Source organism: Notolepis coatsorum (genome assembly GCF_963971535.1).
Source record: "Notolepis coatsorum genome assembly, chromosome: 13".
Lineage (NCBI taxonomy): Eukaryota > Metazoa > Chordata > Actinopteri > Aulopiformes > Paralepididae > Notolepis > Notolepis coatsorum.
The window spans coordinates 61,839,136-61,857,117 of NC_140177.1; the positions used below are offsets into that span (position 1 = coordinate 61,839,136).

The 17,982-nt window shown below is 42.4% G+C and overlaps 1 protein-coding gene across 1 annotated transcript in view; it reads left to right on the plus strand.

Moving 5' to 3' along the window:
• The window catches only part of eif4g1a (eukaryotic translation initiation factor 4 gamma, 1a), a 159,709-nt gene that overhangs the window by 19,613 nt on the left and 122,114 nt on the right, over positions 1-17,982 (plus strand). The window contains exon 4 of the mRNA XM_084327679.1: positions 9,985-10,164. Coding sequence (XP_084183805.1) covers positions 9,985-10,164 — 180 coding nt within the window. The remainder of the gene's footprint in view (positions 1-9,984; positions 10,165-17,982) is intronic.

Consider the following 17,982-nt stretch of genomic DNA (forward strand, 5'->3'; position numbering starts at 1 on the left):
GTTAATAATAATTATTATAAATATTATTTTTCTGTTGTACCGAACCGTGACCTCTGTGTACCTTTACACCCCTAGTATACATGCAAGAAATGGCAACGTCTAGTGGAATTGACATGTAGGGCTATAACTCCGCATTTCATGAATTACCCTAGACCGCTCTAAAACCATTTTTTTTTTTGATCCACTTTTTCTCCCATTTTCTATATTTTCTCCAATCCCAATTTCGTATCATCCAATTCAACCCTCCCCTGTCACGAACGCTGTTTCTTGCCTCCCACAAGCCGGCTGCAATGTGGACTAAGTCATACATAGCACAAGTCCCCTCCGGTACTTGAGGTAACAGCAGTCGCATCTTTTCACCTGCGCAGCTCGATCTCTCAGTGGCGAGGAGTAACGCGTGGGAGGCTCACGCTGTCCCTCGACACTTCCTGATTCTACTGCGCAGGCGCACCAACCGACCTGTAGGAGTCGCTGTGCACAACGCCCGATCCCACCCATCAGTTTCCCACCCCCTAATACGGCCAATGTGTATTAGTATGAACGACCAGCTAAACTGAAAGCAATGTGGAGCGCTGGGCTCGAACAGGCAAGCCCAGCGTCTCCGTCATTCGTGGCGAGCGCCTTGCCCACTATGCCACGTAGCCGCCCCTGCTCTAAAACCATACTTATATTCACCATGGTATAACACGGGAATGTATGGATGGAAACATTTATTCTTTTTCACATATTGAACGATAGATAGGTGATGTCAAATGGGCCATAGTCTTGTATCCATAGCTATAATATAGAATATAGTTATAGCTCTACAAACAAGGTGATGCAGTCCTATCTTTTAAAGCGTGGCAATGCTACCACAGGGCCATGGCTAATCCCTGGCAGTCAATGAGTTAAGGTTCAAAAAAAGTACTATTACAGTACATCTTCTCTGTTGGCACAACATTCAAACCTAAACTACTAATTATAATCATGATCATCATCGCCAAAGAGATTGTCAAAGTCTATTTTTCCAATCTCCATCTCTTCCTCCTCCTCATCACACTCGTACTCCATCCTTTTACGTTACGCTTTGCATAATCTGCCTCCTTATTAAGAGCTTCTTGCTCTTCTGACTCCGCTTTCTGGGCCAGTACCACAACAAGAGAAGGAGGGAGGATGGGTCCAACCGTCCAGACAGGCTCTAATACCCCCTCATCCATCATCTTCTCCCAGCCCATATCCTGATCATAGGGTTTGTGCCTCTCAAATATTGGCTGGTCTGCTCTTTTGTAGCAGGCAACTCTGAAGTTGACTTGCTGTACATGTGGGATGAGGCAGGCGTTCAAGGTCTACTTTGGATCTGGATATGCCCATCAACCTCCAAGAATTCATGCATTACCCCCTCTCGCCTCATGCACTTGGCTCTCCCGATGTTTTTTTTGCCAAGACAAACAATGATGATCCTCCTCTACCAGCATGACCAACCTCTCCATATACTGATGATGATCCTCCTCTAGCATGTCAGCATGACCAACCTCTATATACCGATGATCCTCCTCTACCATGTCAGCATGACCAACCTCTCCATATACTGATGATCCTCCTCTACCAGCATGACCAACCTCTCTATATACTGGTGATCCTCCTCTTTCAGCATGACCAACCTCCATATACTGATGATCCTCCTCTACCAGCATGACCAACCTCTATATACTGATGATCCTCCTCTACCAGCATGACCAACCTCTCTATATACAGATGGTCCTCCTCTACCATGTCAGCATGACCAACCTCTCCATATACTGTTGATCCTCCTCTACCATGTCAGCCATATACTGGTGATCCTCCTCTACCATGTCAGCATGACCAACCTCTATATATACTGATGATCCTCTACCAGCATGACCAACCTCTCTATATACTTTAGCATTGTTTTCTACCAATGTGGGGTTGTATCAACAATGTCTGTCTCAGATTCTCATTTTGGCGGATTGCTCTAATTCAGATGAGACAAGATCCTCCCCCAGTGAACTAAGCCATTCTGATTTGACTCGCTATCCTACGTGGCAAGGACCTGATCTGCATATCTAAGCCCCCTCTGGTTGAAGCCACCGCCCACAATCAACAATTTGCTCAACAACGGAGCATTGGGAATAATGCGGAAGCGGTTTCACTGACACTTCCTCTAAAGAGAGGGAGGGGGGGGGGGGTAGAGGGAGAGACGGAGAGGCTCTCTGTCTCCCCTGCATTTACACACAATCGTGAGTCGAGCTGCTCACACACGCGCACATGCACGCTCGTGTAGTGATCTCTCCCTCTATCCGTCTCTATCTCCACCTGCATTTACACACAATCACGAGTCAAGCCACTCACACACACTCACGGAGCGATCTCTCTCGCTCGTTCTCTCGTATGGATCACGCTGTGTGGGTGAATTGTCACTCAAAGCGCATTGCTAGTATGGGCGGAGCCCATCCAAAAACAGCTTGGAATCTTGAATGCAGAAAATGCTGCTCGAAAGTACTTGATTAGAACTACAAAACAATGATTTTTTTTGAAAAAAAAAAACTTACAGATGTGTTCTATAGACTCACAGGAATTGTGTCAAATTGCCCAAATAGTGAAAGGAATAGCAAAATAGGGGACCTTTAACCGATTTGTGGCCAACCGAATGCCGTTATTGGTAATCAATAATAAGAAACTATTCCCCCCCCCCTTTCATGCATTCATGGCAGGGTTAAAAAAAAAAAAAAAAAATCCAGGGCTTTTTTTTGCCCCTTTAATTGATTTTCGGGGGCACAGAATTTTTATGATAAATTAACATAAAGATTATAAAACATTGACACTTTGGGGACGAAGCACGGATATATCCGGCTTTCGAATCCATGCGTTGTGGACAGAATCACGGAGATATCCGTGGGAAGTTATTGCTTTTATTCCATTTTAATAACCTGTTCAAGGTCGCAGAGCGGCACTGCAGATTTTCCCTACTCGATGAATTCGACAATGTGCAATACCGGCCAGATCCTCTTAGGGGCGCTATCGTGCTACTGTAATGTGCCCTGTGGGTGAACGGATCAGTCTCTTTGTTTTCTTTCAACGGAGATTTGAGTAGCACGATTCTGGATCTGCAGCCTGTAGCTTGGATTACGTTTCGAATCGCAGATTTCACCATGCAATAAGGGGATTTATCATCAGCCAATGGACATATCGATCTACCAGATGGCGATCGATAACGGGGAAATGCTTGGGGGGATCCCACCGGCTCATGGTAAGATCTTTTTCACGTAAATTACAGCCCGATCAGAGCTTGCTATGATACTCAACCAGCCGACCAGCGTATGTGGCTACTTAGACAAACACGGTTATTGGTAATCAATAATAATAAACGACGTCCCCCCCCCCCCCCCTTTCATGCATACATGCTTTGGGATCGTCCGGATCATATGCAGTTTGAGTTATTTCTGTAGCATTTGTAAAACGGAAATGCCATTGGATATAACGTTAGCAGCTATTAGCTCTATAACTAGCCTTCCAGAAAATATACTAGTCCAAATCCGCTATAAAGCTTATATTCACGGCGCTATAAAATTAGAACCTATTGATGCATTTTTTTTCTTTAAGCCATTTTGAAGGGACTGTTTATGCACTCAATTGACAATGAGAATGGACAGATAGCAATACTATAAAGTATAGATTTAGCTGTATAAAAAGCCACATGTTTGTTTACAAAAGCTGGCCCTCAATCATTATATTAGAAGGGCCCCAGTGGCTGCGAAAGTGTTAACAATTGTGTGTATTGAGCCGTACTGTATTGTACCCATTCTGCAATCTGTTAAATAAAGTTTTCATTAATTCATTCAAGGGCTAAACATCTGTGCAAATAGCACATACCACCAAAATCACAAATTGGCCCATGCCTACTAGACGCAAAGGATATCGGTTGTCAAGCTGCTTTTATATTAGGGCTGCACGATTTTGGGAAATAATCGAATTGCGATTTTTCTGACGGATATTGCGATTGCGATTAAATTTGCGATTATAATAAAAAAAAGAATTAAGCAGCCCCACAGAGATTTATTGTAAAATGCGGCTTGCATCTGGCCTACACGTGGGTCTTTTGGGACACCGAGCCTGAAAATGTTTCTTTTTACCTGGGAATCGATACCGGTACCCAACGGTACCTTTTTTTCTGTACTTTACTCTCCCTCTCTGAAGTCTAAACTTCACAACACACAATCTAACCTGATAATTGCATCATTCCAAATCGCGATTTTGTTTTAAAATCGATTAATCGTGCAGCCCTATTTTGTATCTTGTAGTGTTATGATACCAACATTTTGACTTTGATACAGATAGGAAAGGCAATGGAATATATTATTAGACAGAACATTGAAAATTCTTTATACAATTATTTAATTCATTATAATTGAAACGCTATTGAATAATGGTTCATTAATAGTTAATACAATTATTCTGTTACACCTACAACTGAGCTATAATTTATACCAGGAGTCAGCAACCTTTTTGACATGGAGTGCCTGTTTGAAATATAGTTGTAACTAGTGTGCCTCAACAATATTCCATGCATCGTAAATCTTTTCTCATAATCAGGTCTTTTTAATGATAATTTTTACATTATTACATCATTATTGTTATTAACAATATTATTATGATGTTTGTATCAACCCTAAATCTGAGTTGGGGGGGGGGGGGGGGGGGGGGGAATGCAATGCAGACAAACAGCTGCATACAGTGCGACCATTTCACTCACATTTGCCCATTCATTTTTGCACACATCACACACCATCGGTGTGTGTACTGTACGTGTGCTGTCATAGCTCCACCTACAGGCCTAATGGAGAACACCAGGATGTGAATGGAGGGTGAATGTGAGGTATATCGTGTAAATAAGTTTTGATTGATCGCAAGACTACACTGTAAAAAAATAATAATAATAAGTTACCAGAACTTAAAAATATTGAGTTCAGTTACTGTGCATTAAGGTTTTCAGTTTTCAATCCATAATAAGTTAACAGAAATTATTACATGGCGTTTTCACATTCGCCGAAATGCTTGCTTGTGATTGGTCAATAGCCCCCCGACTGCGGTCATTATTGAAAAATAACCAAGCTGTTTTTTCAATAATGACCGCAGTGCGCAGCTGTTGGCAATCAAGCCCACTGACACACACTGTTTCAGTGCAATTCAGTGCTGCCGGCGATGACAGGGGGCGGAGCGACGAGCGGAGCCAGAACACAGCGGAGCCAGAACAGAGGCTGCTGCCCGCGATAATAATAATCACTTTATTTGGGCTGACAGAGCCACAGAACAACTGCGATTTGTCAAATGAATTAGGTATATTGTTAGTAAGTTAGCCATGTAATAAGCGGGATAATTTATAGCCTACTCGGTCATTGTCGCAAAATAATTGACCTTCACTACGTTTAAAACACCTCGGCGCGGCGCCTCTGTATTTTAAACTCTGTCGGTCAATTATTTTGCGACAATGACCTCGTAGCCATACATTATCCCTTACGCACACAACCACATTATTTCAACCTAATAAAACTATGTTTATTGTCATTGTTTTAAGAACACAAGTTGACTTGGTAATACTCACATTTTGAGTAAAAAAAATTGCTTTTAACACTTTCTCTGCCAAGGACGCCTAAACTCGTCATTCCCCGCCATGCTAATTCTGCCAATGACGCCGTAACGTCATTGAGATCAATATTTCAAAAATCTGTGATCGCAATCATATTTCTCCGCCGAACTTGAGATCTACTGTTGATCCCCTCTCAACTCTCAAACGGTTCAAGAGCGCCATCTGGTGGCGGATCGGCGGATCGCCCAAACCGGAAACCGGAAACGGAAGCTGGTGCTCATTCCAATTCGGTCCGATCACTCGCTAATAGTCCCGGGAATCGAGCTAGACACAATGGATAGCAATCCGTTACCAATACTCGATAAACAACATGATTTGGACGTACCGGTATATACTATTATACAACCTGGAGATTGATCGCATATTTCAACATCCCATAATAGGAATATTTTTGCTCATCGCCCAACGCTACGAGGAAGCTACGGTGAGTTTCAGCGTTTTTTTTTTACGTGTTCGATACAAACCGCTCTAATGATCATATCACCCACACTAGATGAATCATCTAACGTTGGCCACGGAATTATAAACGACCCCCCCCCCCCCCCCCCCCCCCCCATCCGGTCAACATCAGATGATAAGTAGTAACTTCTAGAAGCACGTCCATTTGACATTTTTTATCTCGCGCCGATCGCTATCAAACTGTATACAATCATCAATATAATGCATTTAGGGCTATAAATCACGTTCTGCAGAAAGCTGCAGAAAACAATAAAAACATACTTATACTTTAGACCGTAAATTAGTATGAATATGTGAATGAAAAAGTATAACGTTGCTACACCCTGAACAATAGATACTTGATGTTGAATGGGCCATAGTAATGTCAATTTAGCAATACAATTTCAAAAGTTATAGCCCTGCAAAGAAGGGGAACTTCTCCATAGACAAATAGAGCTGGCAGAGGATGGTATAATGATGTACATAAGCCTGGCGAAGAAAGTGTTAACCCTTTTCTCGCCAATGACGTGTTAAGACGTCAATCCTCGCCATGCGTAATCTGCCAATGACGTTTTACAGCGTCTTTGAGATCAATATTTCAAATTTCTGTCATGGTATTCATATTTCACCCACGGATCCTTGACTGCTGCTGTAGGACTCCGCTCAACTCCAACGCTTCAACACCGCCACCTGGTGGCCGATCGGCGAGTTACAACCGGATGTTGATAATTGTGAAGCCGGTGTGTCTCCCTATTCCCTCCGGCCACTCGCTATCACTCACGGGACTCCATCTTGACACACTGGATAATCGATCCGTTGTCATAACTCAATAAACAACATTATTTGGACGTATATAGTATTATACAACCTGGAAATGGATCGCATAGATCAACATCCCATAATAGCGATTTTTTTTGCTCCACTCTCATCGCCCAACGCTACGAGGAGACTGGGGTGAGTTTCAGCGTTTTTCTTTACCATTTTCGATACAAACTGCTCTGATCAATATATCACCTATACTACATACGGTAAATCATTTAACGTCGGTCATTGAATTATAAACGACCCCCCACCCCTCCGGTCACCAGCAGATGATGAGTCATGACGTTTAGGACCTTGTACAATTGAAATGTTTTATCTGGCGTCAATCACTATCAAACTGCATTTGATGATCTAATATATGCATAAATGGCTATAACTCACGTTCTATGAAATACAGCAGAAAACGATGAAAACATATTTATACTCGACAGTATTTTTGTATGAATGTGTGAATGAAAAAGTAAAACGTTCCTACATCCTGAACGATGGCTAATCGATTTTGAATGGGCCATAGTAATGTCAATTTAGCAATACAATTTAAAAAGTTATAGCCCTGCAAAGTAGGTGAACATCTCCATAGACAAATAGAGCTGGCAGACTGGCTACAAGGATGGATATAAGCGTGGCAGAGAAAGGGTTAACATGTGCAATGTTCAATGAAATAGAAAAATAAATAATAAAATTAGTTGATTAATTAATCCCACTGGTCACAATGGTGACTGTAATAATGTTTTTGTTATAAGGCTCTGCAAATGTTACTGAATGACGTAGCAATGTATTTCCAGCAAAATTGAAATAAACAAATAAAGGGTCTCTTTGTTATAAGGCTCTGCAAATGTTACTGAATGACGTAGCAATGTATTTCCAGCAAAATTGAAATAAACAAATAAAGGGTCTCAATTAAATATGTGGTAGTAAAAAGAACCTGTGGGAGGATTTCAACAAGATAAATGCGACAACAGTGCAAAATATTTTACTATAATATTTCAAAGCAAAAAAAAAAAAAATAAATAAAAAAATATTATAATATAAGAAAAGCTTTGCGACACTTTCTGTCAAAAATGAGTATTTTGTGGGCGGCCAGGTAGCGCAGCGGACTAAGCGCCTGTACCACCTCAGAGACAGTGGGATCGAATCCAGCTGCGGCACCTCCGGCTTGGTCGGCCGTCCATACTGACACAATTGGCAGTGTCAGCGGGTGGGAAAGCCGGTGGGGTGGGTCCTGGTCGTGTCTATGCTTTTACCAACGCGTTCGTGTTTCTGCGTTCGTGTCCTCTATTTTCAATTCATCAAAACATTTAGAGACATACAAATATACAGTAGTTTCATAAAAATGCTAAAATGCTATTTATTGATTGATTGATTTAAAACTGTATTAACATATTGCAGAATGGGTACAGTACAGCTCAATACATACAATTGTTAAGGGGATGCAGACCAGAGAGACTTTCATCTTGTCTACATCAGGGTCCCCCATTTTCAATTCATCATATTTCATATCTAAATCATATAATATCTCATTGCTAAATATATGCAATATATAATCTAATAATCCAATAATCTAAATCTAATATATAATATAAAAATGCTAAATGCATGGGTATTTTATTTTGTCTTTAATGTTAGCTTGCAAACTCAAATACTGTCTTGGTAAGCCTCATAATGAATTGTTTGGTGAAAAAAATAAAAACATTGTTGATGTGTATCGTGTATCGCCGAAAGGTCAGAAAATATCGTGATATCATATTTAGGCCATATCGCCCAGCCCTATTGGGATGGGAGAAAAACGGGAAAAGGAGGGGGAAAAAGATAATACAAAAAAGAAAAAATGTGTCTTTTCTGTCGAGCAACAGTTAACCAAGCATTGAGCGCCGTAGCATTAATGAGCCTTAATTAAAAGAGAATTTCCCCAATGCTAAACTGATACAAAAAGCCATGCGTGACATCAGAAGTAAAGCATTTTTGGCACATAAAGCAACTTTTAAATAGAATTCTAAAATAAATAAACAAACTAATTTCTATCCCATGACCTCAAAGGAAGTTTATACTGTTCAGTATTGACTGATCTATCAAGTTCCTCTCTTATCTTGATCCTACCATGACAACTATTAACAACACAGTTGTGATTGGAGGATCAAGAAAAGAGGGTAGCGTTTGAGAGGTAAATGAATCGGATTGGTACTATGTGTAGACCTCATTGGTGCATCCTTTTTATTTTTATTTTTAAACCCACTTCTATATTTATTCATCTGTATGGATGTCCCAATCAGACGGATCGGAATCGATCATGCCATATTGTATTTGATCTGTATCGGGTATATTAACCCGATCAAATTCTGATCCTTTATTGTTAAAAAATTTATTATAACCATTAAAGGGCCGCATCAACATTGTGAGAAATGCGCTTACCGTCTTCTCCAGATTCGGACAAGATGGGTAGTTGGGTATGGATTTCTATAACTCAGTCAGGATAACTGATCAGGATTCTGTATCAGCAGATACTTGATATTAAATTACTTTGATCGGGACTCTGTATCAGCAGATACTCATTATTAAACTACTATGATCAGGACATCCCTATTGGTCAGTGATCGTTGCATGTGCTAAGATACATGGTTGTTTGAGCTAACTGTTTATGGCTGATGATACTGCTGCTTCTCATACTCTTCCATTCTTGCGCTTTGTCATTTCAACCTTCCACGTTCTCTCTTGTCCTCATTTTCACACTTATCTCACTCCCTCTCTCTTGCTTTCTGTGCATATGTTGTGCGGCTGAAGGGTGGATACAGAGCACTACAGGTAACTGCTTTTCTCTTCCTCCTCTCTGGCTAACCTTAATGGGAGTCGGGAGAAATTAAATTCTATACAGTTTAGACTCTTGTGTAACCCAAGAACTGAACTTGCTGCACACATTTGCAGTGGCTGTGGGTGCAGTTCTTTCTGCTCGTATACCCCAGCACATTCCAGCACATGGTTTTAGTAGGATTTTGCATATTTTCTTATGTCAAATACACACACAAGGCTGTAGATTAGCTCACAGTCTAACATATTCCTCATTCCTTTCCCCCTCTATTCTTTAGCCTTACTATCCGAACCGGCCGGCCATGCCTACCAGTGCCCCCAGGGTCCAGACCAGTAGTGGTCCGCGGGCTGTGGGACCTGCACATGTCTACCCGCCCAGTTCCCAGATGATGATGATCCCTCAGCAGCAGCTCTCATTTCCTGGCTCCCCTCAGGGCTACTTCATACCCCCTGGACAGGTCGGTTCATGATGACCAACAAAGATGCAGACTATATATATAACTGACCTGTTGCATCTATATGCCCAGCGATATACTCACTCAACCAGTAACTCACTCATCCTGTAACTCACTCATCCTCACTCACTCACGCTGCTCTGCTCCTAGTGGCTGAAATGCATTCCTAGGAAATGTGCTTCTCATCCATGACACTGGGTCCTTGTTTAGGACAAACAACTGTCATGTATCGTCAAATGGGTTTTGCACTTACACACACAATCACAATCTTCTGCATCAAAACTTTTATCAAAGAGAAACCAGAGATAACCATAGTGGCATTTCTCAAACTTAGGGCTGGGAGATAGTTCTGGACCTGAGAATGTTGATCAGTGGTCCTTATCTTATTTAAATAGAATATTAGAACTTCTCAACTTTTGGATACAATTTAAACTGAAAGACTACTATTTGATGGTCCCTGAGGGTGTGAATCTTTACACTGGACTAGAGCCTGGCTGCTTTTTCTTTTCAATTTGAGGACCCAAAGGACTTTTGTTTTCCTCGTCATGAGACCCAGGTTCATTGAAACCTATCGCAAACATACTACTGTTGTCATGTGCGGACCCACCAGAAGAAGCCCCACGGCCCATTTTGGGTCTTGACCCATAATTTAAGAAACCAGGCAATAGATGAATAGAATTGAAAGCTTTATTGTCATTGTACATAATGCAATGAAATTATGAGTGCTACTCCTGATCAGTGCAGTTAAAAACAAAGTAAACGGGACAACTACAATATACATTAATCTAGGGCTGGGCGATATGGCCTAAATATGATATCACGATATTTTCTGACCTTTCGGCGATACACGATACGCATCACGATGTTTTTCTTTTTTTCCCCAAACAATTCATTATGAGGCTTACCAAGACAGTATTTGAGTTTGCAAGCTAACATTAAAGACAAAATAAAATACCCATGCATTTAGCATTTTTATATTATATATTAGATTTAGATTATTGGATTATTAGATTATATATTGCATATATTTAGCAATGAGATATTATATAATTTAGATATGAAATATGATGAATCGAAAATGGGGGACCCTGATGTAAACAAGACGAAAGTCTTTCGCTGGTCTGCATCCCCTTAACAATTGTATGTCTCTAAATGTTTTGATGAATTGAAAATGGAGGACCCTTATGTAAAAAAGCCGAAAGTCTTTTTCTGGTCTTCATCCTCCAGTCAGTCCACTGTTGTTGTATTGAGCTGTACTGTATTGTTTGTACCCATTCTGCAATCGTTAATAACGTTCATTCGTTCAATCATTCAGCCGGCAACATAATAATTTTGATTGACAGTCGAGTCTGCCAATTACGTCACACCGCTTGTACCCGCCCTGCTGTTCTTAGCACCAATCGGCAAGCAGCGCTATTATTTTTTTTACTTCCTGAATGCCCTCCTTGATTTTAACGAGAGCTCAGCTCAACGACAACAACAACAGCTCACCGCAGCCGACGAGTGATTACTAGCGCACCGCAGCATGACAACGAGGCATAATGATTTTACTGCAACAAATGTTATAATAAAAGCCTTTCCATACATCTGTCTGATTGAAAACTTTATTAACAGACCGCAGAATGGGCACGCACAACTCGGCACGGACTGAGATATGAACAGTAACGCTTGCTATCTATGTCGTCATTGGACGTTGCTATGTTTGGGTAAATACGCTGATGTGTAACTATATAACGTGTAACTATATAATGTTGATGCCACAAAACGAATGCCTTTGTTAATCATACGTACTAACGTTGATGCAGTAGTGCGTGTGTGGGAGCGGCGTTGTTCAAAAGTTTGAACGGGGTGGACCAGATTGACGCGACACAATCCTCTTGGGCAAAACATCACGATATCCACGATACGTTAAAAAAAGTGTATCGTTAATGAACTGTACCCGATATTTATATAATATCGTCATATTGCCCAGCCCTACATTAATCTAGCGCCTGCCAGAGGGCAACAGGTCAATAAGGTGATGTGCTGGGTGGGAAGAGTCCTTGATGATGATTTTGGCACAGTTAAGGCAGCAGGAGCTGGAGATGTCTTCCGGGGAGGGCAGAGTTAATAGGCCTCATTCACCAATACTCTTATATATTTTTCTTATATTTTCTCTCAACTGTCTGTTAACACATTGACCGCCATAAACGGCGTACGACGGGTTGGCTGGTCTGCGAATTCTGCCAAACCACGCTGTACAACGTTATTGAGATCATATTTCATTTTTTCGCCATGGTATTCATAATTCTGCCACCCAGCCTCTGCTGAGACAGTGCAACACTTCAATACCACCGCCTGGTGGATGATCGGGCGAGTTACAACCGGAAATGGATCTGGTGATCTCGGTGCATCTGGGAAATCCGTCCGGCAATCACATATAGTTGCGGGACTCAAGTTTCAAGTTCAAGTTTCTTTAATAGTTGTCATACAGAAGTACAGAATACTTTTATACAAAATGCTTCTTACTGTTACGCTCCAGAGACTGTGCTAGACAAGATGAGTATGAAATAAAATAGTATAGCATGTAAAATAGAAGTAAAAATAGAGGTCACAGTGTTCAGTATAGACATATGTACAATGTTCGATGCAGAATAGAAGTAACTGAGTTACCATACAATATACTATGCATGTACTAATATACAATACTATATAGTGCAAAGCAGAAATGGGATGAGGTACAATTTACAGTAAGGTGTACGAGTTGTAGTGCAAATCCTTTACCAATAAATATAAAGTGTGTTTAGGTGGTCTAAAGTGTGGAGAGTGGGTGCTGCAGTGTGTTGTTTGTTTAAAGTGAGTGTGGGTGTGTGTGCTGTGTGCATTTGATGGTTGTTGCATAGTGTTTATTGTTCGTTGAGTAGCCTGATGGCCTGGGGATAGAAGCTTCTTCTGAGTCTTTCTGTGCTCGCCTTGAGACTCCGGTATCGCTTGCCTGACCGCAGCAGTTCAAAGAGGCAGTTGTTCGGGTGGCTGGAGTCCTTGATGATTCTCTTAGCCTTACCCCTGCACCGCTTGTTGTAAATGTTCTGGAGGGTGGGAAGCCCCCCTCCAATTGTGCGTTCGGCTGAACGTGTCACTCTTTGTAGTCTGCTACGGTCTTGTGCAGTGCTATTCCCAAACCAGGAGGTGATGTTGCCAGTCAGGATGCTCTCTATTGTATATGAGTAGAAGTTCTTAAGGATCTTCTGACTGACTTGGAACTTCCTTAGGCGCCTGAGGAAGTAGAGGCGATGTCGTGCCTTCTTCACAACACTCAATGTGTGTGGTCCATGTCAAGTCCTCGGATATGTGGGCTCCGAGGTACTTGAAACTGTTCACTCTCTCAACCGGTGCCCCGTCGATGCTGAGGGGGCTGTAGTCCTTGACCCCCGACTTCCTGAAGTCCACAATCATCTCTTTTGTTTTGCTGACGTTCAGGGAGAGGCAATTCTCCTGACACCACTGTGACAGATTCTCTACCTCTTCCAGGTAGGCCCTCTCGTCGTTGGCAGAGATCAGGCCCACCACTACTGTGTCATCAGCAAATTTGATGATTGTGTTGTTGTTCCGCTGTGCCAAGCAGTCATGTGTGTACAGGGAGTAGAGGAGGGGGCTCAGAACACAGCCCTGGGGGGCCCCTATGTTGAGCGTGATGGATGAGGAGGTGCAGTTGCCTGCTCTTACCACCTGGGGTCTGCCCGTCAGGAAATCCAAGGCCCACTGGCAGAGGTCATAGTTCAAGCCCAGCTTGGCTATGAGTTTGGAGGGGACTATGGTATTGAATGCTGAGCTGTAGTCGATGAACAGCATTCTCACATAGTTCCCCTGCCTCTTGTCCAGGTGTGATGCTGCTGTGTGCAGCACATGGGCTATGGCGTCCTCCGTGGACCTGTTAGGGCGGTAATCGGTATGCAAATTGCAGGGGGTCCAGGTTGATGGGGAGGGAGGAACAGATGTAGCCCTTCACTAGCTTCTCAAAGCACTTCATGGCTATGGAGGTGAGAGCTACAGGGCGGTAGTCGTTGAGGCAAGCGGGCGTAGATTTTTTGGGTACAGGGATGATGGTGGACTTCTTCAGACAGGTGGGGATGACCATAGATATATATAGAACACTAGATAGCTTGCCCGCGCTGCCGGCCAATGGAGAGCGACGTCACTGAACCGCCGCCATCTTGCCAGGGGCAGCCTTGTGTGAGAGTGAGTGAGCTGCACAGACAAAAATACTCATAACTCGCTGAAATATTGACGGATTTACAAACGGTTTGGTTTATTACAAGCATTATTAACGTGGCTGGATTCAAGCGGTTTGTAAAAAAAAAAACATCTTTAAAGATTTTTTTTTTATAAGTATGCAGTATCATAACTACATCTTTGATGTTTATAGCAAACCAAACCGTTTGTAAATCCGTCAATATTTCAGCGAGTTATGAGTATTTTTGTCTGTGCAGCTCACTCACTCTCACTCAAGGCTGCCCCTGGCAAGATGGCGGCGGTTCAGTGACGCTGGTGACTCCGCCTTAAGCTATCTAGTGTTCTATAGATATCTATGGGGTTGACAGCCTGTTCTAAGGACGGGTTAAAGATGTCAGTGAATACCGGGGCCAGTTGGTCGGCACAGACTTTTAGGACGCGGCCGGGGATGCCGTCCAGTCCTGCTGCCTGCCTGATATTCACTTTCTTAAAGGTCCTCCTCACCTCATGTTCTGTTATTCTGAACACTGAATCTCCCTCTAGACACATCCGTCTATATGGATCGCTGCCATAACTCAATAATTGATATGATTTGGGCGTTTATTGCGCCATACAAACCGGAAATGGATCTAGTCGATCGACGTCAAATAAGTGGGATCTTTTTCCTCCAGTCTCATCTGCGAACGGTAAGAGGACAGTAACGTTACTTTCAGCTTGATTGTTTATTCTTTTCAATGCAAACCGCTCTGATCAATATATCACCCATACTACGATCATGTACTGTTGAATTGTTTTATATAGCGTGTACCGGCAATAAACGGCAGTTGATGATATATATATGCGTTTATGCCTATAACTCACTTTCTATGAATTACTGCAGAAAACGATAAAAACATATTATTCTAGAAGCTATTTTTGGAAGAATCTATGAATGAAAAAGTATAACGTTCCTACATCCTGAACGATAGATAATCGATGTTGAATGGGCCATAGTAATGTCAATTTAGTACCGGGGCGGCTACGTGGCGTAGTGGGCAAGGCGCTCGCCACGAATGCGGAGACGCTGGGCTCGCCTGTTCAAGCCCAGCGCTTCACATTGCTTTCAGTTTAGCTGGTCGTTCATACTAATACACATTGGCCGTATTAGGGGGTGGGAAACTGATGGGTGGGGATCGGGCGTTGTGGACAGCGACTCCTACAGGTCGGTTGGTGCGCCTGCGCAGTAGAATCAGGAAGTGTCGGGGGCAGCGTGAGCCTCCCACGCGTTACTCCTCGACACAGATCGAGCTGCGCAGGTGACTTAGGCTGAGGTTACACCTTTCGTATCATCTTCGTATTGTTTTCTTATACGCATCGCCGCGTATCGCCGCGACGTCATGCGCCTCGAGTCACACTTTCGTTTTTTTTTCGTTTTTGTCACCAGAGCACACTGATGTAGTACACTGCCAAAGCAGTAGGTGGCAGTAGGTGGCAAACATGAAGGCAATTTCAACCAATCAGAACGAATGTGCCAATACACTTCCTGGAAGCTCCAGCAAAATGTCAATAAGGCAGGCGCCTATGCCGCGCCACCATCTTGCTCAATGCAGCAATTCTTTTTTCAGCAAAGCCTAATAAAAGTGCAATAAGCAAAACGGATACATTCACTGTGTGTTCTGCCTGTCATTTGTTGATGAAACAAAACTAACATCAACACAAGTGACCACCAAGAGCGGATAGTTTAGGCTAAAAAACGATCGGTAGCATTGTAGCATTGTTAGCTGCATGCTAACGTCAATGGAGTATGCCATTATAACAATATAGCATTGTGGCTAGAAGCTAATGCACGCTACTTAGCCAGCATCAAAACTGATGATATCGCGAGCTATCAGTAGTTAGATAACATTAGAGACAACGCTGTGTGTATTAAACAAAGGTGAATAGATGACTGGGCCATTTTGTTTAATGCTTCTTAAGTTGAAAGAGGAACTCTGAGCTAACAGGGTCTGAATCCTGATAGCTCACGTTAGCCAGCTGCTCATGCCATCGGTAATGCTAGCAGAATGAATGGATGTAAACTTTATTTAACATATTGCATATGGGTACAATACAATACGGCTCAATACAAACAATTGTTAAGGGAATGCAGACTGTTGTAGCTTGGACTGGGGTCCTTATAACAATAACTTGACAACACATGGTAGCTGAAGCTATTTGGGACACGGAGCTCTGTCCCAAACACACACACACACACTCTGCTGTCACCGGAAGGGCACGCAGATGGTATCTACTGCGCATGGGCGTTTTCGCAACAACGGCTAGCGTGCTGACTACACGCTGTTTGTCGACTCGTTTTTTTGCGTATCTCCAAACGCAAACACAATTTTGCGTTTCAGCCGTATCCACAAAAAAACGCCAAAAAACGCGTTTCTGTGTAGATAGGACATGAAACGTCGTCAAAAACGTATAAAAAAACGCCAGGAATACACTAGTCTAACCATAGCCTTAAGGCCTCTACATGCTACAGCAACTTCAAAGCAACTGCAACACAACATCGGCGCGATTTCAGCGCGGTTGTTTTAGAGGGTCTTGTAGACTGTGTTGCTTGGACGTTGCGTACATGTCCCCAGAATCTAATCTGAACAACCGTTGCGTTGATATTGCGTAGCAGTGATTGGTTGGTTAGCGAATGGGGGCGGGGCTGTCATAGAATAATATTAGTCCCGCAGAGAATAATATCCTCCATTGTTGAAGCCAGCGTTGACGCTAAATAATCAGCGTCACATAGCTCGCCTTTTTCTGAAAACCCAAGCACATATTGTTCCATAGCATACGCCTTCAGTTGATCATGACAAATCCTCTCTTACCTTGACGATTAAAAAGCCTCCATAATTTAGTAAATAAAGATGTAGCCAGCCAGCTAGCATTGGGTCTATTCAAAATGCTAGCTACATAGCTAACCAAGTAAATACAATGGTATCCGTCCTGAGGTAACGTTAAATACAACGTTTGCTAGTCGAAATGACTGGACACACACAGGGACAAGTTAAACATCAATCAAGTAATTTATTCCAATAGGTAGTTTGAGCTGCATGTGAGCCGAGGTCCTCTCCATTGGAAACTAATGATGTTACGGTAACGTTAGCTCGAAAAGCACAGAAAGTGAAGCTGCTAGCAACAGACACTATAACACTTCCGGTCGGGGGTTTTCAAAATAAAAGAGCGACGTCTAAAATCACCGGAAATACGTTTATTTTGTACATTATCCAAAGTTAACACGAACCTAAACTAACTTTAGATTAGTTTAGGTTCGTGTAACGTTAGATATTGTAAAAAATAAACGTATTTACGGTGCTTTTAGACTCGCTCTTTTATTTTGAAACCCCCCGCCCGGAAGTAAAAATGATGCTTATTTTTCTGCTTTTATCAATGGGTTGGTTGAGAAGGGAAGCGTCATCTATCTAGGGAACCTAGCTACATACGGGGTACAATGTTACATAGGCTGCGCGTTGATTTTGCAGAAGCATAAAGGTAGAGTGTCTGCAACACCGTTGCTTTGTCGATGTTGTGTCGAAGTTGCTTTGAATTTGCTGTAGCATGCAGAGGCCTTTAGTCCACATTGCAGCCGGC